Source organism: Euprymna scolopes, chromosome 34 (assembly GCF_053919585.1).
Source record: "Euprymna scolopes isolate OS-2025 chromosome 34, ASM5391958v1, whole genome shotgun sequence".
Classification (NCBI taxonomy): domain Eukaryota; kingdom Metazoa; phylum Mollusca; class Cephalopoda; order Sepiida; family Sepiolidae; genus Euprymna; species Euprymna scolopes.
Genome location: NC_136515.1, coordinates 87,166,942 through 87,183,389, shown reverse-complemented (window position 1 = coordinate 87,183,389; position 16,448 = coordinate 87,166,942). Strand labels below are relative to the sequence as shown.

General features: G+C 29.9%; 1 protein-coding gene across 1 annotated transcript in view; it reads right to left on the bottom strand.

The window, feature by feature from the left end:
• Positions 1-16,448, bottom strand: part of LOC145259314 (ferredoxin-fold anticodon-binding domain-containing protein 1 homolog) — a 62,358-nt gene that overhangs the window by 25,972 nt on the left and 19,938 nt on the right. Inside the window, exon 2 of the mRNA XM_080117205.1 lies at positions 13,279-13,514. Coding sequence (XP_079973331.1) covers positions 13,279-13,465 — 187 coding nt within the window. The 5' untranslated portion in view covers positions 13,466-13,514. The remainder of the gene's footprint in view (positions 1-13,278; positions 13,515-16,448) is intronic.

Below are 16,448 nucleotides of genomic sequence, written 5' to 3'. Positions count from 1 at the left end.
TCTAATTAACCCATCTTTATCAAGGAATATCTCTAAGTTGTTTCAAGTAAACTAGTTCATGAGAGAAGACCTCCATTTGCATGTTAGCAAACAGCAATAATTTGGCCCTATTAAAATTCTCAACACTATGGTGACGTAACAAATCACCAAATTTCAACACTTTTTCTAAGACACTGATTGCCTTACATAAGCTGGAATATCTTGTATTATCCAACAGGAAGGTATTTTCAGAAGGCTGTGCCTCCTAGAGAATTATTTCTCACATTCCCAATTTCCTCCCTGCAGATGCAAAAGAATCCACAAATACAAAGACCATACCTTTCAAACTAAAAATCTATTCAAATCAACAGCAATGAAAGTTTATTGGTTCTGATAAACTCCATTTGCAAAATGGTGGCCAGTTTTACTTCCATACGCATGGAGCCAGTAGTATGAATTCCTAATGTAGGAATGTTAGTTCTTTGTTCCTTGTAAGGATCCATGCATGTTCATGGTGGACTCAGCCAGAATATTAGCACCTACAATTAGGCATAATGCGAGTCGCTTCGGCCTCTAGTTGAATTGAGACAAAATCCAATATCTGGTAAATAAAACATGAAGAACTGTTCTTGAATGTCATCCTTTAATTAGGATAGTTTTAGCAATATAAAATTGTCTCTGCTTGTAGAGATGTGGTCCTTTGTTCACCAACAGTTTGGTGATACAACATGAAGGAATTTGTCATGGCTCCCTCCAGTGTGGGAACCGCTGGTTTTGGAGTCCATCCGATGTCGAGTTGCGGCAAGCAAATCACCTGACTTATTCAAAATTTACCAATGACGGCCGACCACTAAACTGCGTGGGCGGCTGAACAAAAAGAAATGGCGAATGAAAATGGAATTTCTCACAAATATTTGTACCACTGAATAGCAGATATAAGTGAAATGCCAATGCCATTTGCTGAGCATGTGACAGAAATTTCTTGGATGAAGTCGAACATTATTTGTAAGACTATTAAAATTGTCAGTTGAATTTTTCAAAAAATGTACCATTCCATATAGATATGGTACTCTTGCAACGGTAGTATCTCCAGCAAAAGTTATCCAGTTTGGCTCTGGTATATGCCTGCCTGGACATGTCACGGCTACATGAGCAAAACTTGCTTTGTGGTATTAATTGTTTCTGCTGGACATAGTGTCACTGTATCGGTGATTCATTAAGTTTATTCATTAATTCCCATTTTAGGTTTCCGGAGGTAGTTGTACTTAATTCTCACGTGTTCCCAATGCAAAAAAATAAATAAATAAATAAATAAATAAATAAAAATAAAAAAGAAAAAATAAAAATAAATAAACGACAATAATTCACTTCCGTCTTTACAAAATGGGGGATCGATTGATTAACGTAACTAAAACCGGGCATCCCTTTCAAATGTCGAAATATTAACTTTTTTTTCTAAAAAAAGAATCCGGTATGTTAATATCCATTCAATAATCCACTGAAAAAAATTGCAAAAAACGAACAGAAAAAAAAAATATTATAGGTGAGGGGGGGGGGTTCTCGTTCAGGTTCGCCATATACGTTACTGGTCCTAAAAGTAAAATTAAAAATATTTTTTAATATATATTTTTTCTTTCCACCAAGTTTTCATGGCGTTAAGCCGTAATCACCTAAAGAAAATAGAATTTCTATTTGTTTTGGGGGCGGGAATTTAGCGATGAGCGTTAATCTACAAATTTTGCGAACCGCACTTAAAACCAAACTCGTGTCTAACTTAGCGGCGCTAAGTCTTAGCGCTCGTAAAGACCGGATCTACGGTATTTGAACCGAGTCAAATTTGCTGTTATGTCTTTTTTGATTTAGTTTCAATAGTTTCGTTTCGACACGCGTTCTACAAACACGCTGTCTTCCCACTCGCCGGTGGTACCTTTCCCTTCCTCTTGTATACCCGTTCAACGAACTCCCTCGCCTCTAATTTGCATATCTCACATGTAAATTTGCATGACCGTCATTTTAATTTTTTTTTTTTTCTTAGAAAAAAAAAACAAAAAACCATGAAACTCGTGCTATTTAGGTAAGTTAAGGTTTTCCCCACAAACACAATAAAAATGAAATAAACAATAACAAAAACAGTAAAAAAGATTAAATACAGCCAAAGGGAGATAACTTTTATATTTTTAAAGGCAGAGTAACTTCCCTTGTGAAAATTTTCGAGTTGCCACGATACATTAGTTCTTGTGAAGTTAAGCGATGCGACATGCGTAGCTTTGTCAGTATAAAATGAGTACTTATTTGTATAGCTATGGCACTAATTTTAGGCATCCATAACAAAAAATACAAGTAAAAACTGGAAACATGTAATTAATTCATCGTCATTTTTCTCTATATTGAAGAAGAAGGATCAGAGTTTAAATACGGCCACCGAGATATAGAAGGCCTGTTAACTGAAAAATGCCTGCAGGCAACGTAGGTAAAATTTGTCGAACTGTTACTGTCGATACTATATGACGGCATTTTAAAAAAGAGCATTAAAACATGTTAAAAAAGAAAAGAAAGGCACAAAATTCGATTAATAATGAAACTGAACTTTATTCAATATAAAATATAAATATTATCTATGTAAAATTACTTAATTTTAAAGCAATATACAATAAAACTGAATTATGAATTTAGGGAACAAACAAAGAAACATAAAACACAAACAATTCTTGGCTGTCGGGACAAGATCACAGTGTAGTAGTATCTGTTCTGATGCTACAATTTACCTTTTCTGTCCTCAGCCGGTGGAGGAGAAATCCTTCATGACTGAGACAATTTTTATTTTTGTTCCTGGATTTTCCCCATAAGATTATATGTTGAAATATTTAAATAACTATTACTTTTATACAGAAATTACATTTAAAGTTTTGGTTTTCTGTTCTTCTATGTTCATTTTTTCCCATGTTTTTCATCAAAATGTGTAGCATATTTTCATCAGGAATTCATTAGGAATCCTATACTCCGCTATAGTCTTCATTTTCATATCAGTGCAGAATACATGAATACGGAAATGAAGTTCACATAACTACTACGAGACAATTATACTATAATGTGAGTATTGTTTAAAAACTAAGGAAATATAGTAAACATGTGCAATATTAAATCAGGATATTGGTAAATTTGGGAGGGGACATTATTATCATTATTTCACTCAGAAGTTGTCTCACAGGCCATCATCAGTGACCAGTCACTGGCAGTAACCTGTGGTATTCGCTGGAGACCGCATGACAACAAGTCTCCTCAGATTTCCAATGTTCTCCACCCCTTGACCGCTCGTGCAGATAATTGCACATTATCACAACAGTCGTTTGCCATTGATTTTTCGTTGGCATCAGCCATTGGTGTTTCCTATGGTTTGGGTGACAAAATGCCCCCCCCCCCAAGGTACCAGATTCAAACTGCACACTTCCAGTGGAGATCTGATTAGTACTCTCTCACCTCGGTCTTTCCATCCTCTGAGACCCTTTACTAGTTGATGCGGCACCAGTCGATGTCATCTACACCAGTTTTTTTTTTTTTATTATCATTGTTACAATAATAATAATAATAATAATAATAATGGTGCTTGTGCAGTGTACGCACTGTACTATATTTTAGATAGTATTTCCAAATTAAATTAAATTTTCATGATATCTTTTTATTTCATTAAATTGTTAGGTGAAAGTGTGGAATAGTTAGCCCCTTCCCCTGTTAAGAATGGCTTTCTAAATATTTTCAGTAGGGCGCGTACAACATTTACTTGTACTTCACAAGGAATGTGGACCCTGCGTAAACAGTGTTTTTATTTAATGATTGCTCCCTGTAAGCGCACGCGAAAAAGATTTTCTTTAATCACAAAAACTTTTTTGCAGGTACTATTTGAGGCCAAAAAAGGGGAGGGGGAACATTATCTGAATATGTATAAAAAATAATTTAACAAAAAAAATAAAAATCTTGGCACTTCATGAGAGAAGGTGGACTCTGTAACCGAGTGTTAATTTGATGGCTGCTCCCGAGGTTTTCTTTCACTTTCTTCGTATATATCTCATACACTTTTTATCGAGCGTGTATTTATTTTTTGAATTTTTAAAATTTCTTTAATTAAATTTGATTCATACTTTTATTTTGTGCTTGTTTTTATTTTATTTTATTTTGATTTGTTTTTATTGTATTTTCCCCACTAAATATTATTTTTTGTTACATTTATTTTTACATACACATTCAAATAATGCTTTTGGCTTTTTTTAGGCCTAAAATAGTACGTTCAAAAAAGTTTTGAAAAAAAACAAAAAAAAACAAGCACGAAATAAAAGTATGAATCAAATTAAAGAAAAAAAATTTAAAAAATAATAAATACACGCTTGATTAAAAAAAAAAAAAGTGTATAGGATATATACAAAGAAAACCTCAGAGAGCAGCCATTAAATTAAAACCAGTTTACACAGGGTCCACGTTCCCCATGAAGTACCAAAATCTTTAGTGGAGAAAATAATAAAAGAATTAAAATTAAATAAAATAAAAACAAGCACGAAGTAAAAGTATGAATCAAATTTACCCTCCAAAAACGAAAAAAAAATTCAAAAAAATAAATACATGCACGATTAAAAAAAAAGTCAGAGATATGAAAAAAGTGAAAGAAAATGCTTTCAGGGAGCAATCATTGAATAAAAATACCGTTTACACAGGTTCCACGTTCCCCGTGAAGTACCCATTTATTTATAAGATAAAACACAAGTAAATATGGTAACTAAAATTTAATGTACTCTTTATTTTTAGTTAATATCAAAACTTTAATTAAAACTGATTAGTTAATGAATTTTTAAGATGAATTTGTGTTTGTTATGTCTCAATAAACATTGAATTTCCTATTTCATTTCCGTCATGTAAATTATTTACAGTTGAAATGTTATAAAACAAACAAACTTTAAGTTTGAAATATTTCAAAGAAATAAATTATGTCCCGTGAATTAATCAATCGTTTAATGGTTAAATAAAAATAAAAATCTGTTGTGAAAAATGCTTCTACACTTTAACATATTTGAAAATACGCAATGAAAAGTTTTATTTATAATTAAAAGAACAGACTAAAAAATATTCTCATAAAAAAATTGTTTGTTTTGCAGTTTAAAAAAATAATAAAATGAAATATTCGGTTTTCTTCGATAGACATGTAAGAACATTTCAAAAACAGGTTCACTTACTGTTATAATTTGTTAGATTAAAATTATCCAAATGAATGTACAATTGGATAATTATATTATCCAAATGAAGAATTGTTTTTCTCTTTAGAAAAAAATATGTTTAAATTACAAGGGGCAAGGAAACATATTTTTATGGCTATTAGTGTGTAAGAGGCAACGAAAAATATTTTTTATGGCTATTAGCATGGTCACATGGTTGAACACAAGAAACTTTAGGCACTGTGTACCTACATGATGATCTAGTAATGACGTCACGCTGTCATGTTCATTGGCCTGTACTTACTCTTGGTGGCCTCGGTTTAAATCACATATAAGCTAGGTATGACATTAATAAATGCAGAATTTCTGACCTACATAACAGTAAATACTTGTAAAATAAAATTGATTCATCATAGATTTTTCCTGTATTCTCGAGAAGAAAGATTATAAAAAAAAATTGATTTTTTTTAACTTCCCATAAAACCAGTGAATTTACAACAAAATCATCAAAAGCTTAAAACGGGAAATATAAAACCCAATGTTATTTCTACCTATTTTAATGTAAACAATGAAAACAGCACGATAATTTTTAAAATTCACTCAAAAATCAAATATGTGATCAATTTCATTAATTTTATTTTTACAGATTTATTTAAAAAAAAAAAAAATATGCTGAACTATATATAAACTCAAAGAAAATAATATAAAACAATTCTCATATTCCCCCAACTCTACAACGTGATCTTATAATTTTTGTGGGGAGAGGAGCCCCATCTTAGTTCTTTTTAGATACTAAAATATACTGGAATACTGATATAAAATATACTTAATTTCGGGTTACAACCGTTGCCGATTTATATGATTTTTCTTGATTTTTTTGGAAAATAAGAAGTTGGAAAATATATTAAAATTATTTAAGTTTACGAAAAACAATGTTATTTAATATTTACATTTGACAGGTTTTACCGAGGAAATTTCAAAAGATTTCCGAAATAATTTCTTATTTTTTTTAGTGATTAAGTTTTTCAAGGTTCGTGAAAAAAAATTGTCGAAGATGGTCTCTTAAAACTTATAAATAAACAAACAATCTTACTGTTAACAATTAAAAATATATATATAATCTGTATGAGTAATAATAATAATAATAATAATAATATTTTTCCTTGTTTGTTTAAAATCAATTTGTGTATTTCTGTCACAAATGACGTCAGTAGAAAGTTAGGTTTAAGTCAAAATCGATATCAAGTTTGAATTGCTGTAACACATGAAAAGGTCATTTTGAACAAATATATTGTTGAAAATCGAATTAAAATTTTCAGTTTTTTTCATGGAGTGAAGGGAATTTATTTTTCAAGAGAACCAAAAATTGAGGTGTTGATTAAAATAACTTGAATTTAACTTTGATACTGTCATCACAACTGTTTCATGAAAATTGAAATAATATCACAATTTTTTGTGGATTATCCAAATATGGAACACCAGTTAGCCAACACTGCTGTATACACTGTCTAATTTTTAATATGATAAACATGAAATTGTAGTGGACAATACACATATATAAAAATTTATTTCTGACAGTGAAAAAAAAAAAACGAAACTGTTTGATATATTTACTTCATCTTAGTGAACAGAGGATATGGGATACATTATGGTGGAATGGTTTAGGAAGAAGACAAAGTAGAAAAAAAAAAAATTCTGATGAGTGTTTTACTTGAATTTGTTTCTAGTTGATCAGATCTGATTAGAATGAAATTGCCACGAGGAAGCTGAAGTGAGAAATCCTAAAAAAGTTAGAATATTAGCAGCAGTAGTATGCTGAAAGATTTAAAAGTGCAGTTGATGCACATTATGTAATCAGTATTCATATCATCCTTAAATCGGCAGTTTTATTGCATAAAGCAGACGATTGCTGCTGGTCTGGATGACATGGAAAGTGGGTCGCAGTCACATGCAAGAGATTCTAAGTGACAGTCTTCCAGAGTTTGTAGATTAAATCTTTATGACAAGCAATAAGAACCAAGAATAACATGAAAAGAATTAACACTACAACCTGGTAATGACAGATGGAATGATAATCTACTCTCATAGATTAACTAAATGGTTCAATTTGATTTCAAAAGAGTTCACTTTAAAGTTTGAAAGGATTCAACTAAAGAAAGTAGGAAGTTACATTGGCCAAAATCCTATGAAAATAATAAGGAGTTGATTTAGTTGTTTCTTTATTTTTTTACATTTCAACCCTTTTTGGATTATTTAATGCCAAATCCAGTAATTTAAAACAACTTTATATGCATCAAGTCCTTTATATCTTCAAATATTTATTCAAGATGTTAGGAAAATTGTTGTTTTTGACATTGAAAAAGATGATTGAATTTGGAAAGGGAAAAGAAAAAAACAATAGCATTAATGTTTCGCACATTTTAAGTCGGGAAGCCAGTATCTTCAGACAGTCTGATTGAGTAACATCAGGGAAAATAATAATGAAAGAGAATAGTACTCAATATAATCAAAACATTACATAGGAACATAGTTTTCTTTGTAAAAAAAAAAAAAAACACAACAAACAAACACACAAACAAATTATTGAATATAATAGTTCTATACAATATATAAAAACAATGTTATTTTCCCTTTTCTCTAAAACAGTTATATGCCTTTGTCATTATGTCGATGATAGTTCTCAGCCAATTATCAATAGGCAGACTGGATGTAAAATATTTTATTTATCCCCTTTCGAAACGGCAGTTCAGTCAACATGTAAATGATTCTCCTTATTTTAAATGTAACTTACTCTTTCTGATGTAAAAACAACTCTTATTTCATAAGTAAACTTTTCAAGATGCAATATACAATTAGTTTTGCAAGACATTTCCGGTATTTGTTTAATATAGGTAGGGCCAAAAAGTGAAAGAGAAACAAAGTTGTTGTTTTTTTAAAATAAATTAAAATCTATTAATATTCATTATTCCTGAGCAACTTTCCTTTCCAGAAAGATAAAAGCCTGAATTTTATCATATGAAAAGCAGAATAATATAAAACTTTTTCTACTACTTTTAATAGAATTTTAAATGAAAACAAAAACATTCACCGCCATTTTTTTTTATCAATACATAAACAATTAAATCTTTTTTTTAAAAGATTTTTGAATCAATTAACTATTGTTTTTGTCTTAATAAGATTTAGGATGATTTTCTATAAGAATATGCAAAAATATTATGACATAATTACCTGAATTTCAAATAATTTCATCTTTTATCTCACTATGTAGAAATCCCGTGTCGAAATTCAAAAATCCAAAATTTAACGTTCCTTTTTTAAGAAACTACAGAAAGCTTTACAAGACAAAATAAATTCATAATTTTGGAAAAGGAGAGGTAACAACAGTTTGTAAATACTGAACAACTATTTAAGCATGTATAGTTGACCATAGGTGAATTGATATCAAGTAACAAGAAATTGGTGAAAGAAATTATCATATTTTTAGCAAAATGCGTAGTTATTTATTGATTTTTTTCTTTTTTGGTATTGATTCTTCAAAGCATTCCCTATTTAATAGTATATTAGCAATATTAGGATCACTAAAAGAAAATTATTAATTTATTTTTCAAAGTAAATGTAGTGTTTTTCATGAAAATAATGAAAAAACATATATTTTTTTGCTAATTTGAAAGATAAGTATTATTAATATATTCAACGAGTTTCAGACTTCAAAAACACAAAAGATGAAAAATAAAACACATTCAAAATTCGGATTTTCAACCTTAAAATCTGATACGTGCACAGTTGTATTTTTTTATTTACAAACCACCCACCCCACAATATATTTTGTTCAGTTTAGACTGATTATTTTTAGCATATTTGTACCCACAAATAAAGAAGAGGGGTTGTTGGCAAATATATATATATATATATATATATAAAATATCGATTATGAAAAAAAAACACCATTATAAAGTTAATTTTTCACTTAAGAATCGGTGAAAATTTCGTATTGATTGGATAATTACTTGATTTTTGGTAAATTTTTAAAAAAGGCTTCATCAAAAATACTTACTCTCTCCGTTTTGGCAGTGCCTAGTTTAATACATATATTATCCTTTTATCTCAGTCTTCTGTGCTTTCTTCTAAATGCTTTTTATAAGCGCCTTACCAACATCAGGAGGCGACAATTTAACTATTTTCTACCAAAATAACTTCAGATATGTTTTTTTTTTTTAAATAGTGTTGATCAGGATGTTTTAAGATACCTTGAAATTTAATAGTAACCAACATCATGAAATGTCTCAAAATTAACCATTTCGTTATTTCTTTAACATCTTTTCTATTTTTAATAATAATTTAATACCCTTAGCTTTCTTTAAAAGATTTTGCTCTGATAATTTAAATTCAAAGGATAAATTCTTGAAACAGAATTGACTAAAATAAAACTGTTCGTTATTAATTTAAACTCATTACAAATTTAAGTTATGGAACAAGGGAGATAATTCAATGTAATATGCAACAAGAGTTACTTCCCTTGATAATTTTATTATTTCTCTGTTGAATAATGTCAGAATTCTTCGTTTAGCATGATTTTCTAGATCAGATAAGGGTTGCATATTAGCCATAGATGTACAAAGTAACTTTCTCCATAAAATTCAATCGTTTTAAATGTACCACCGTTTGAAATTACCTTTTAGTATGCAACTTCATGTCTTTTTCAACCTGATTTTAACTCTGCACCTTCAATGGAGATGCGTGTACACAGGTGTGCATCTATTTATCCAATCACAGCTTCATTCAAAATTTCCATATAAGTGCAAACAGTTGCAACAAAGAGCTGATTCCAGTCTGGGAATCTTCACAGAGTCAGGACTCACACTATAAATCAACTGAATAAAAATGCTGTTATTTCTCTGCATCACTGGGAGGATGACCAGCATTCACATATAATGAAGCAAGACATTTACATATTAAAGATTTTAAAAGTATTTAAAATGAAAGAAAATATACTTGGAATAGAAAAACAATGCAGGAAACCGGGTTTTGAAGTGAGGTTTAAATACATTATTCACAAATTTCAAAACAATTTCTTGATGTGTAAAAGAAAGGAAGACGACATTTCATAACAACATTTCTTTCAGTTGTTATTCAATTCGTGAGGCACCCATTTATTAATTTTGTTTGTCTTTCAAATCTCTCTTAATTGGTTGGAAATTGTTGTATACATTATGCCTAATTTAGAAGCAAGTTCTTAAACAATTGTGCATGAATTGACTTCGACTAAGTCCCTAAATTGATCATTGTCAACATCCGATAGCTGACCACTATGCTCATCATCTTCAAGATTCGTCACTGCCACAAAATTTCTTAAACCATCATTGTGCTGTGCGTCCAGTAGTGGTCCTTGGGTCAAACATGTCATTGATATTGCAAGTCGTTTCAGCAGCTTTTTGGCCTAGCTTGAATTGAAATACGAAAATTGTGCAAATTTGCTTTTTTCCCATCTTGTATTCAAGGTTCCAACAATAAAGATATAATTGTTTTAGAACAATCATAATTTTAATGATTAGATAGAGTGAAAAATACTCTATACAATGATATATAAAGTAAAGGTATTATAACAAAAACTTACTTGAAAATACACCATTTGAAATCAAAATTAAAAACTGCACAAAAACTTTCTTCTCAATCTAATATATGTCTGTGTAATAAGTGTAAAAAATTGAAGATGGATAAGAACATAAATGTAGAGAAAATATATCTGAATGGTGAAGTTATTGAGATTATCGCAATGTTTGCTACTTTGATGAAACCATTGGAACACAGGATAAAGCAATTGCGTGTGTGATTTTAGGATTAAATGGAGTAGGTTTGTGGAATTTCTGCCATTACTAACTAGCAGAGCATTATCACTATTAACCAAGGAAAGGTATGGGCACGATGTATGGTAGTAAAACCTGTCCACTTTTTAATGGGAGAAATGATATGTGAATGATATGATGGGTGTGTAACATGAGTCTTAAAGACAGATTTAGTTCTGATGACCTCAAAAGATTAAAGATGAACAGTAAAAAGGAATTTGTCCAGACCAGGAAAATATGATGGTATGACCATACTGAAAGAATGGATGAGAGTTTTTGTGTTAGTAGAGGTAGAAGACTTGCAGTAGCAGGTTCATTTCACAAGAGAAGGCAAAGAAAAACATGGGAGGAAGTCATAAATATGGACTTCAGAGAAAGAGAGTTCAATAAAGACCTCTCAAGAGTTAGTTTGGATACTAATTGCTAAACATTGTCCAACACATGTCACCATGTAAAATGGAAGTTAAACCTAATATGATGATAAACTGTCTTTATCATTCTATAGATGGTCTTTTTCTTTACAAGTTTGTTCATAAAACTTCTGAAGTTTGTGATTAGGGATTGTTTATCCAATTCATTTACTTTGAATTCCAAGAAAACCAGGATTCATCCACTTTTTGGGGATTTGGAAATTCTGAATTAGCTCCAGACTTTACAGACTTTACTCTCCCCACCTTAATTTTTAAATGACTGAGCATATTCGACTGAAGTCTCTTATAAATACCCAATAACCATCTTTTATTATAATGTTTCAATACAGGTTGGCCTTTCAACATCCCACTACTAGAATTGCTAATAAAATTCATAATCCCTTTTGCAATCCAATGATATTTTTGTATAAATAAACTTTAATCTATATCGGACTTGTCCACTATGTTTATTAATGAATATTCAACAATCTAATAACACATAAAGAACCTTACTCTGTTTGAAATATGTACCAAACGTAGATAATTAACAAACATATGAGATATAAAAGCTTTTACATAAATTATTTGCAAATCGATCCTGTCACAGAGAGACCAAGAAGAATCACACTCCGACAAGCCAAGAAGAAATCATCATACTTTCATCTTTTCAGAAATTCTCAAGTAAATCAAACAAACATTTTAACATAATCAAATAATACTAGATTGCATTCCCTTCTTTTCTGACTGTGGTTTTAATGTGAAGAAATTTTCAATATTTCATCACTTCAGACTTTCAAGTAAGTCTTCATATTAGCTTACCTTTCTACTGAATAAAAAGACAGTATATAACAGGCCAGAAAACAAACCAAATATAACAAATAAATTCTGACATAATTAGAGAATACTAGAAAAATTGCCTATAACATCAATCGCATTACTTTTCAGACATACAGTAGTATAAGATTTGGATCTAATCAAATTTTCTTTTATCAGGAACAAGCATGGTTACGTGGTGTTACTTGTGATCATGAGCACCGGAAATGTTCAGAAATGCATGCAACATTTATCTAAAGACTTATGTCTCTCTTTCTATCTACCTCGTAATTCTATCCATGCATTTGTATACCCATTCTTCTATCCTATTGTTGAAGAATTACTACATAAAATAAAAAAAAAAGTCGCTGATTAATTTTGATACTGTTGACTCCAAAAGAATGACTATTAAAAAAAAAAATGTACCTTTATTTCGCTGTAGGGAATGATGGAAAAGGATATATCGCCTTTTTGGGTGCATCTCATGCAGTTTCTGACTTTTAGCTGAACAAAACGGACATAGACATAGGTCAAATATTGTATTTAAAAAAATCATAACATACTGAAGATATTGGTGTTGAATAAATTAAGTATTATACATGAAAAAAATAAAACTTTAAATTTTAAGCTGACATACTTGAATATTTCTAATGTTGCTGCCTGTTTTGCTAGTCAATACAAAAATGAAAACTGAATGTAGAATATATCAGACGACGAGTAAAATATTTTAGTGAGTTACATAAAAACTGTATTTAACACCAAATACTTATAAAAATATTTGTTCACAAACTAAATCATTGTTTCTTTTTTAAATAAATATATAAAAAAAATATTTTGCTTCACAACATTACAATATCCCATACGTCGTTATCTTTAAAAAATAAAAAGAAACACATTTTTTAACTAGTGTATATTGTACTCCCACTAAAACTATCACATTGAGAAACCATGTGATAACCCAACTTTCCTTTATATAATAGATTATCTGGCATGTGGACTCATTTTTTATTTTATCAACCAGACTAAAACGCTTACCTTTTTCAAGGAGCTCCTGCATATTTTCCTTAGCATTCTTATGCTTTTGAATAGACTCCTCATCTTCAAGATTAGTGCCAAGGATACAAGATGGTGAAAGATATTTGCTGAGGGCTAAACTAAAAGAGAAATCTCCATCTCCAACAAGAAGGACGCATCCATCAGATCCCCTCAGAGCTGCATTCATTTGGATTGGAATAGATGTGGTTGTTGAATGGATTTGAAGGCTTGCCAGTCTAAATTAAGAAAAAAGTTATTTATTAAAAATGATGGATTAGGTAAAATTTGAAGTGACAAAACCAAAGGCACATTTATCAAGTGAAATTGAAGACAATCAACCCAAGTTTGATGAATAAATCTCAGTTTTTTTATAGAAATTAATCTGACTAATAAATAACATTTGCATATTTAATGGATATAAATGTTAAATCAATTAATCATATATAATGGATATAAAGATTAAATCAAATTAATTTCATTTATAAGCTCTGCTTTGTATTAAGCACATTTGAAAAAGTATTTGTATAAGTTAATTTTATTAGCATATTTTAACTTGACGAATATATTTTGAGAATGATTGGTGGTGTATGAAGCAGAAAAATTATGTTTATGCTTTTGTAATTATTTTATATTTTGATATTTAAAACTGTTTTTCTCTTTGTCAAAAAAATGATACAAAATGAATAAAATTGAAACCGCTGAGAAAACTGGAATTTTCAACTTTGTACGGTGTTTATTCTTTGTCTTAATGTGCAAGCTAAGTAATGTGACAACTCTATACTTACTGGCATAAAAAATCAGTATTACTTCAAAAAATGAAAACGTGTGAATTCAACATATCATTCATTATTATTAAGAACAATCGATTTCAATATGTATAAAATTTTTGTGAGATTCTAGAAGTGTAAGCCATGTTTAGTTTCAGAACAGTTTCTCATGGTTCGTTGTTCCACACAAGTCTTGAGAGGTGACTGGTTTGCAGTAGACAGTTCCACAGAGCAAAAGATTCTTAGCATGTAGAGATGGAAAAAAACATGCGAAATTGCTACAGAAAAGGTTTAATATTTATGAAGCAAATCTGGTTTCTGATTGGTTGGTAGCAGAACGTGAATTAATTTGATTCGTCAGTTCCTAGCAGCATCGTTTATAAATAGAATCGCCGACTGTGTGGGATCATACCTCATTATATTTCCAAAATATTGTAACATCTCCCCTATTTTTTATAATGGGGAAGTCCCTTGTGTTCGTTCTGCTCAAAAATAAATATATATTTTATATTCAATTATACATAACAAAAATTAGAAATCATTTGGATCTTAGAATTTTAGCATGTAAAAAGACGCCATTTTTAATTGTGTTCAAATGTCAAAACAGATATATATGTGTACAGAGAAGAGAAATAAAAGAAATGGAAGGTATTTTTACCTTAAAAAGGGGTGGGTATGTGAAAAAGAAGCCATTTCTCAAATTTTATTAGGCAGTTTTGTAAAAAAAGAGAAAGAAAAAACGCATACATATATACATATAAATAAATATATATAAAAATAGACATACATGCAATATGTACCCGTTTAAAAAGAGTTTTTTTTTGTTTTTGTTATTAAAACAATGCAAAAAAAATATAGGACATTTTTGAAAAATAAGAAAACTAATGTGTAAAAAAAAATAAATAAAAGTCAATTGTAATTTATGCGCACCTTAAAATAAGCATGCAAAAAGTATTTGTCGAAAAGGAAAATTACAAAGAAGACGTTTTAAAAAAGTTACGTTTTTTTTAAATTTTTTTATTTCAGTAAAAGTATTAATTACGCATTAGTAGATTAAAGTGTTAATACAAACAAAATAGATACAGTTTAACGTCTTGTCCAGGACTATTTTTTTTTTTTTTTTGATATATAGAAATTTATATACATGCAGGGCCGTGAAAAAAAAAAAAAGAAATTATTCAGTCGAATCCCCCAACAAGTTTTGAGAAAAAAAACGCTTTAACTTTATTCTTGTTGTGAGTTTCGTGAATACATCAGCGATCTTTTGTTCTGATGATATGTAATTAAAAATAATGGATTCCTTTTTCACCTCATTTTTTATGAAATGGTATTTTATATCTATATGCTTAGATCTTTGGTTGGTTATCGTGTTCTGTGCAAAGACTATACTGGCTTGATTATCACAATTAATTACTATGGGTTTTTTAGTTAATTCTGGCTCTAAAATAGTCTTTAGGATATTTTTAAGGTAGAGTGCTTGCTGGGTCGTGTGTGTGATCGCGATAAATTCTGCTTCACACGTAGAGAGAGATAGGATCTGTTACTTTTTAGATTTCTATGAAATAATAGTCCCATTTTCTGAGAGTTTGACACAATATCTAGATATATTTTTTCGATCTTTGTCGTTTCCCCAATCTGAATCCGAAAATCCTTCCAATTTTAGGGGATTTTTTGATTTTCTAAATACTAACTTCTGTTCTTTAGTTCCTTTTAAATAACGCAACACTTGTTTAGCTCTGTTTAAATCCTACATTGTCGGTCGTAATAATTTTTGTGACAGTTTTGTTACTGTATAGCATATGTCAGGTCTGGTCACAGTCATTAAATATACAAGACTACCTATAATTTTGCGGTATTGTTTATCATTTATTATTTCAGATTCTTTGTGTATATTTTTATTAATATCATTTTCGACCAGTGTAGAGTGTTTCTTGCACACTCCCATTCCAAATTTTAATAGTATTTTGTCGATGTATCTCGATTGATTCATCGTAACAAGTAAATTCTATCCCCAAAAACCAGGATATTTTGCCAAGATCAGTCATTTTGAATCTTTTACTTAATTTGTTCTTAACATCGGTTAACATTATGTCACAATTTGATGTGACTAAAATATCATCGACCCACAAAACCAAAATCAGTAGTTTATCGTCTTTGTGTTGGGTATATAAACAGGGGTCTACAGCGCATTGTCTGAATTGTTGTTTAATAATATAATCATGAAATACTGTATTCCAACACTGAGCACTCTGCTTTAGACCATATAATGAGTTGTTAACTTGGCACATGCTATTTTTATTTTTCATTATAGATCCCTCTATAGGGGTTATATGAATTTCACAGTCTATTGGGGCATTCAAATAAGCATTTTTTACATCCATTTGATGGATGTTTAGGTCATCT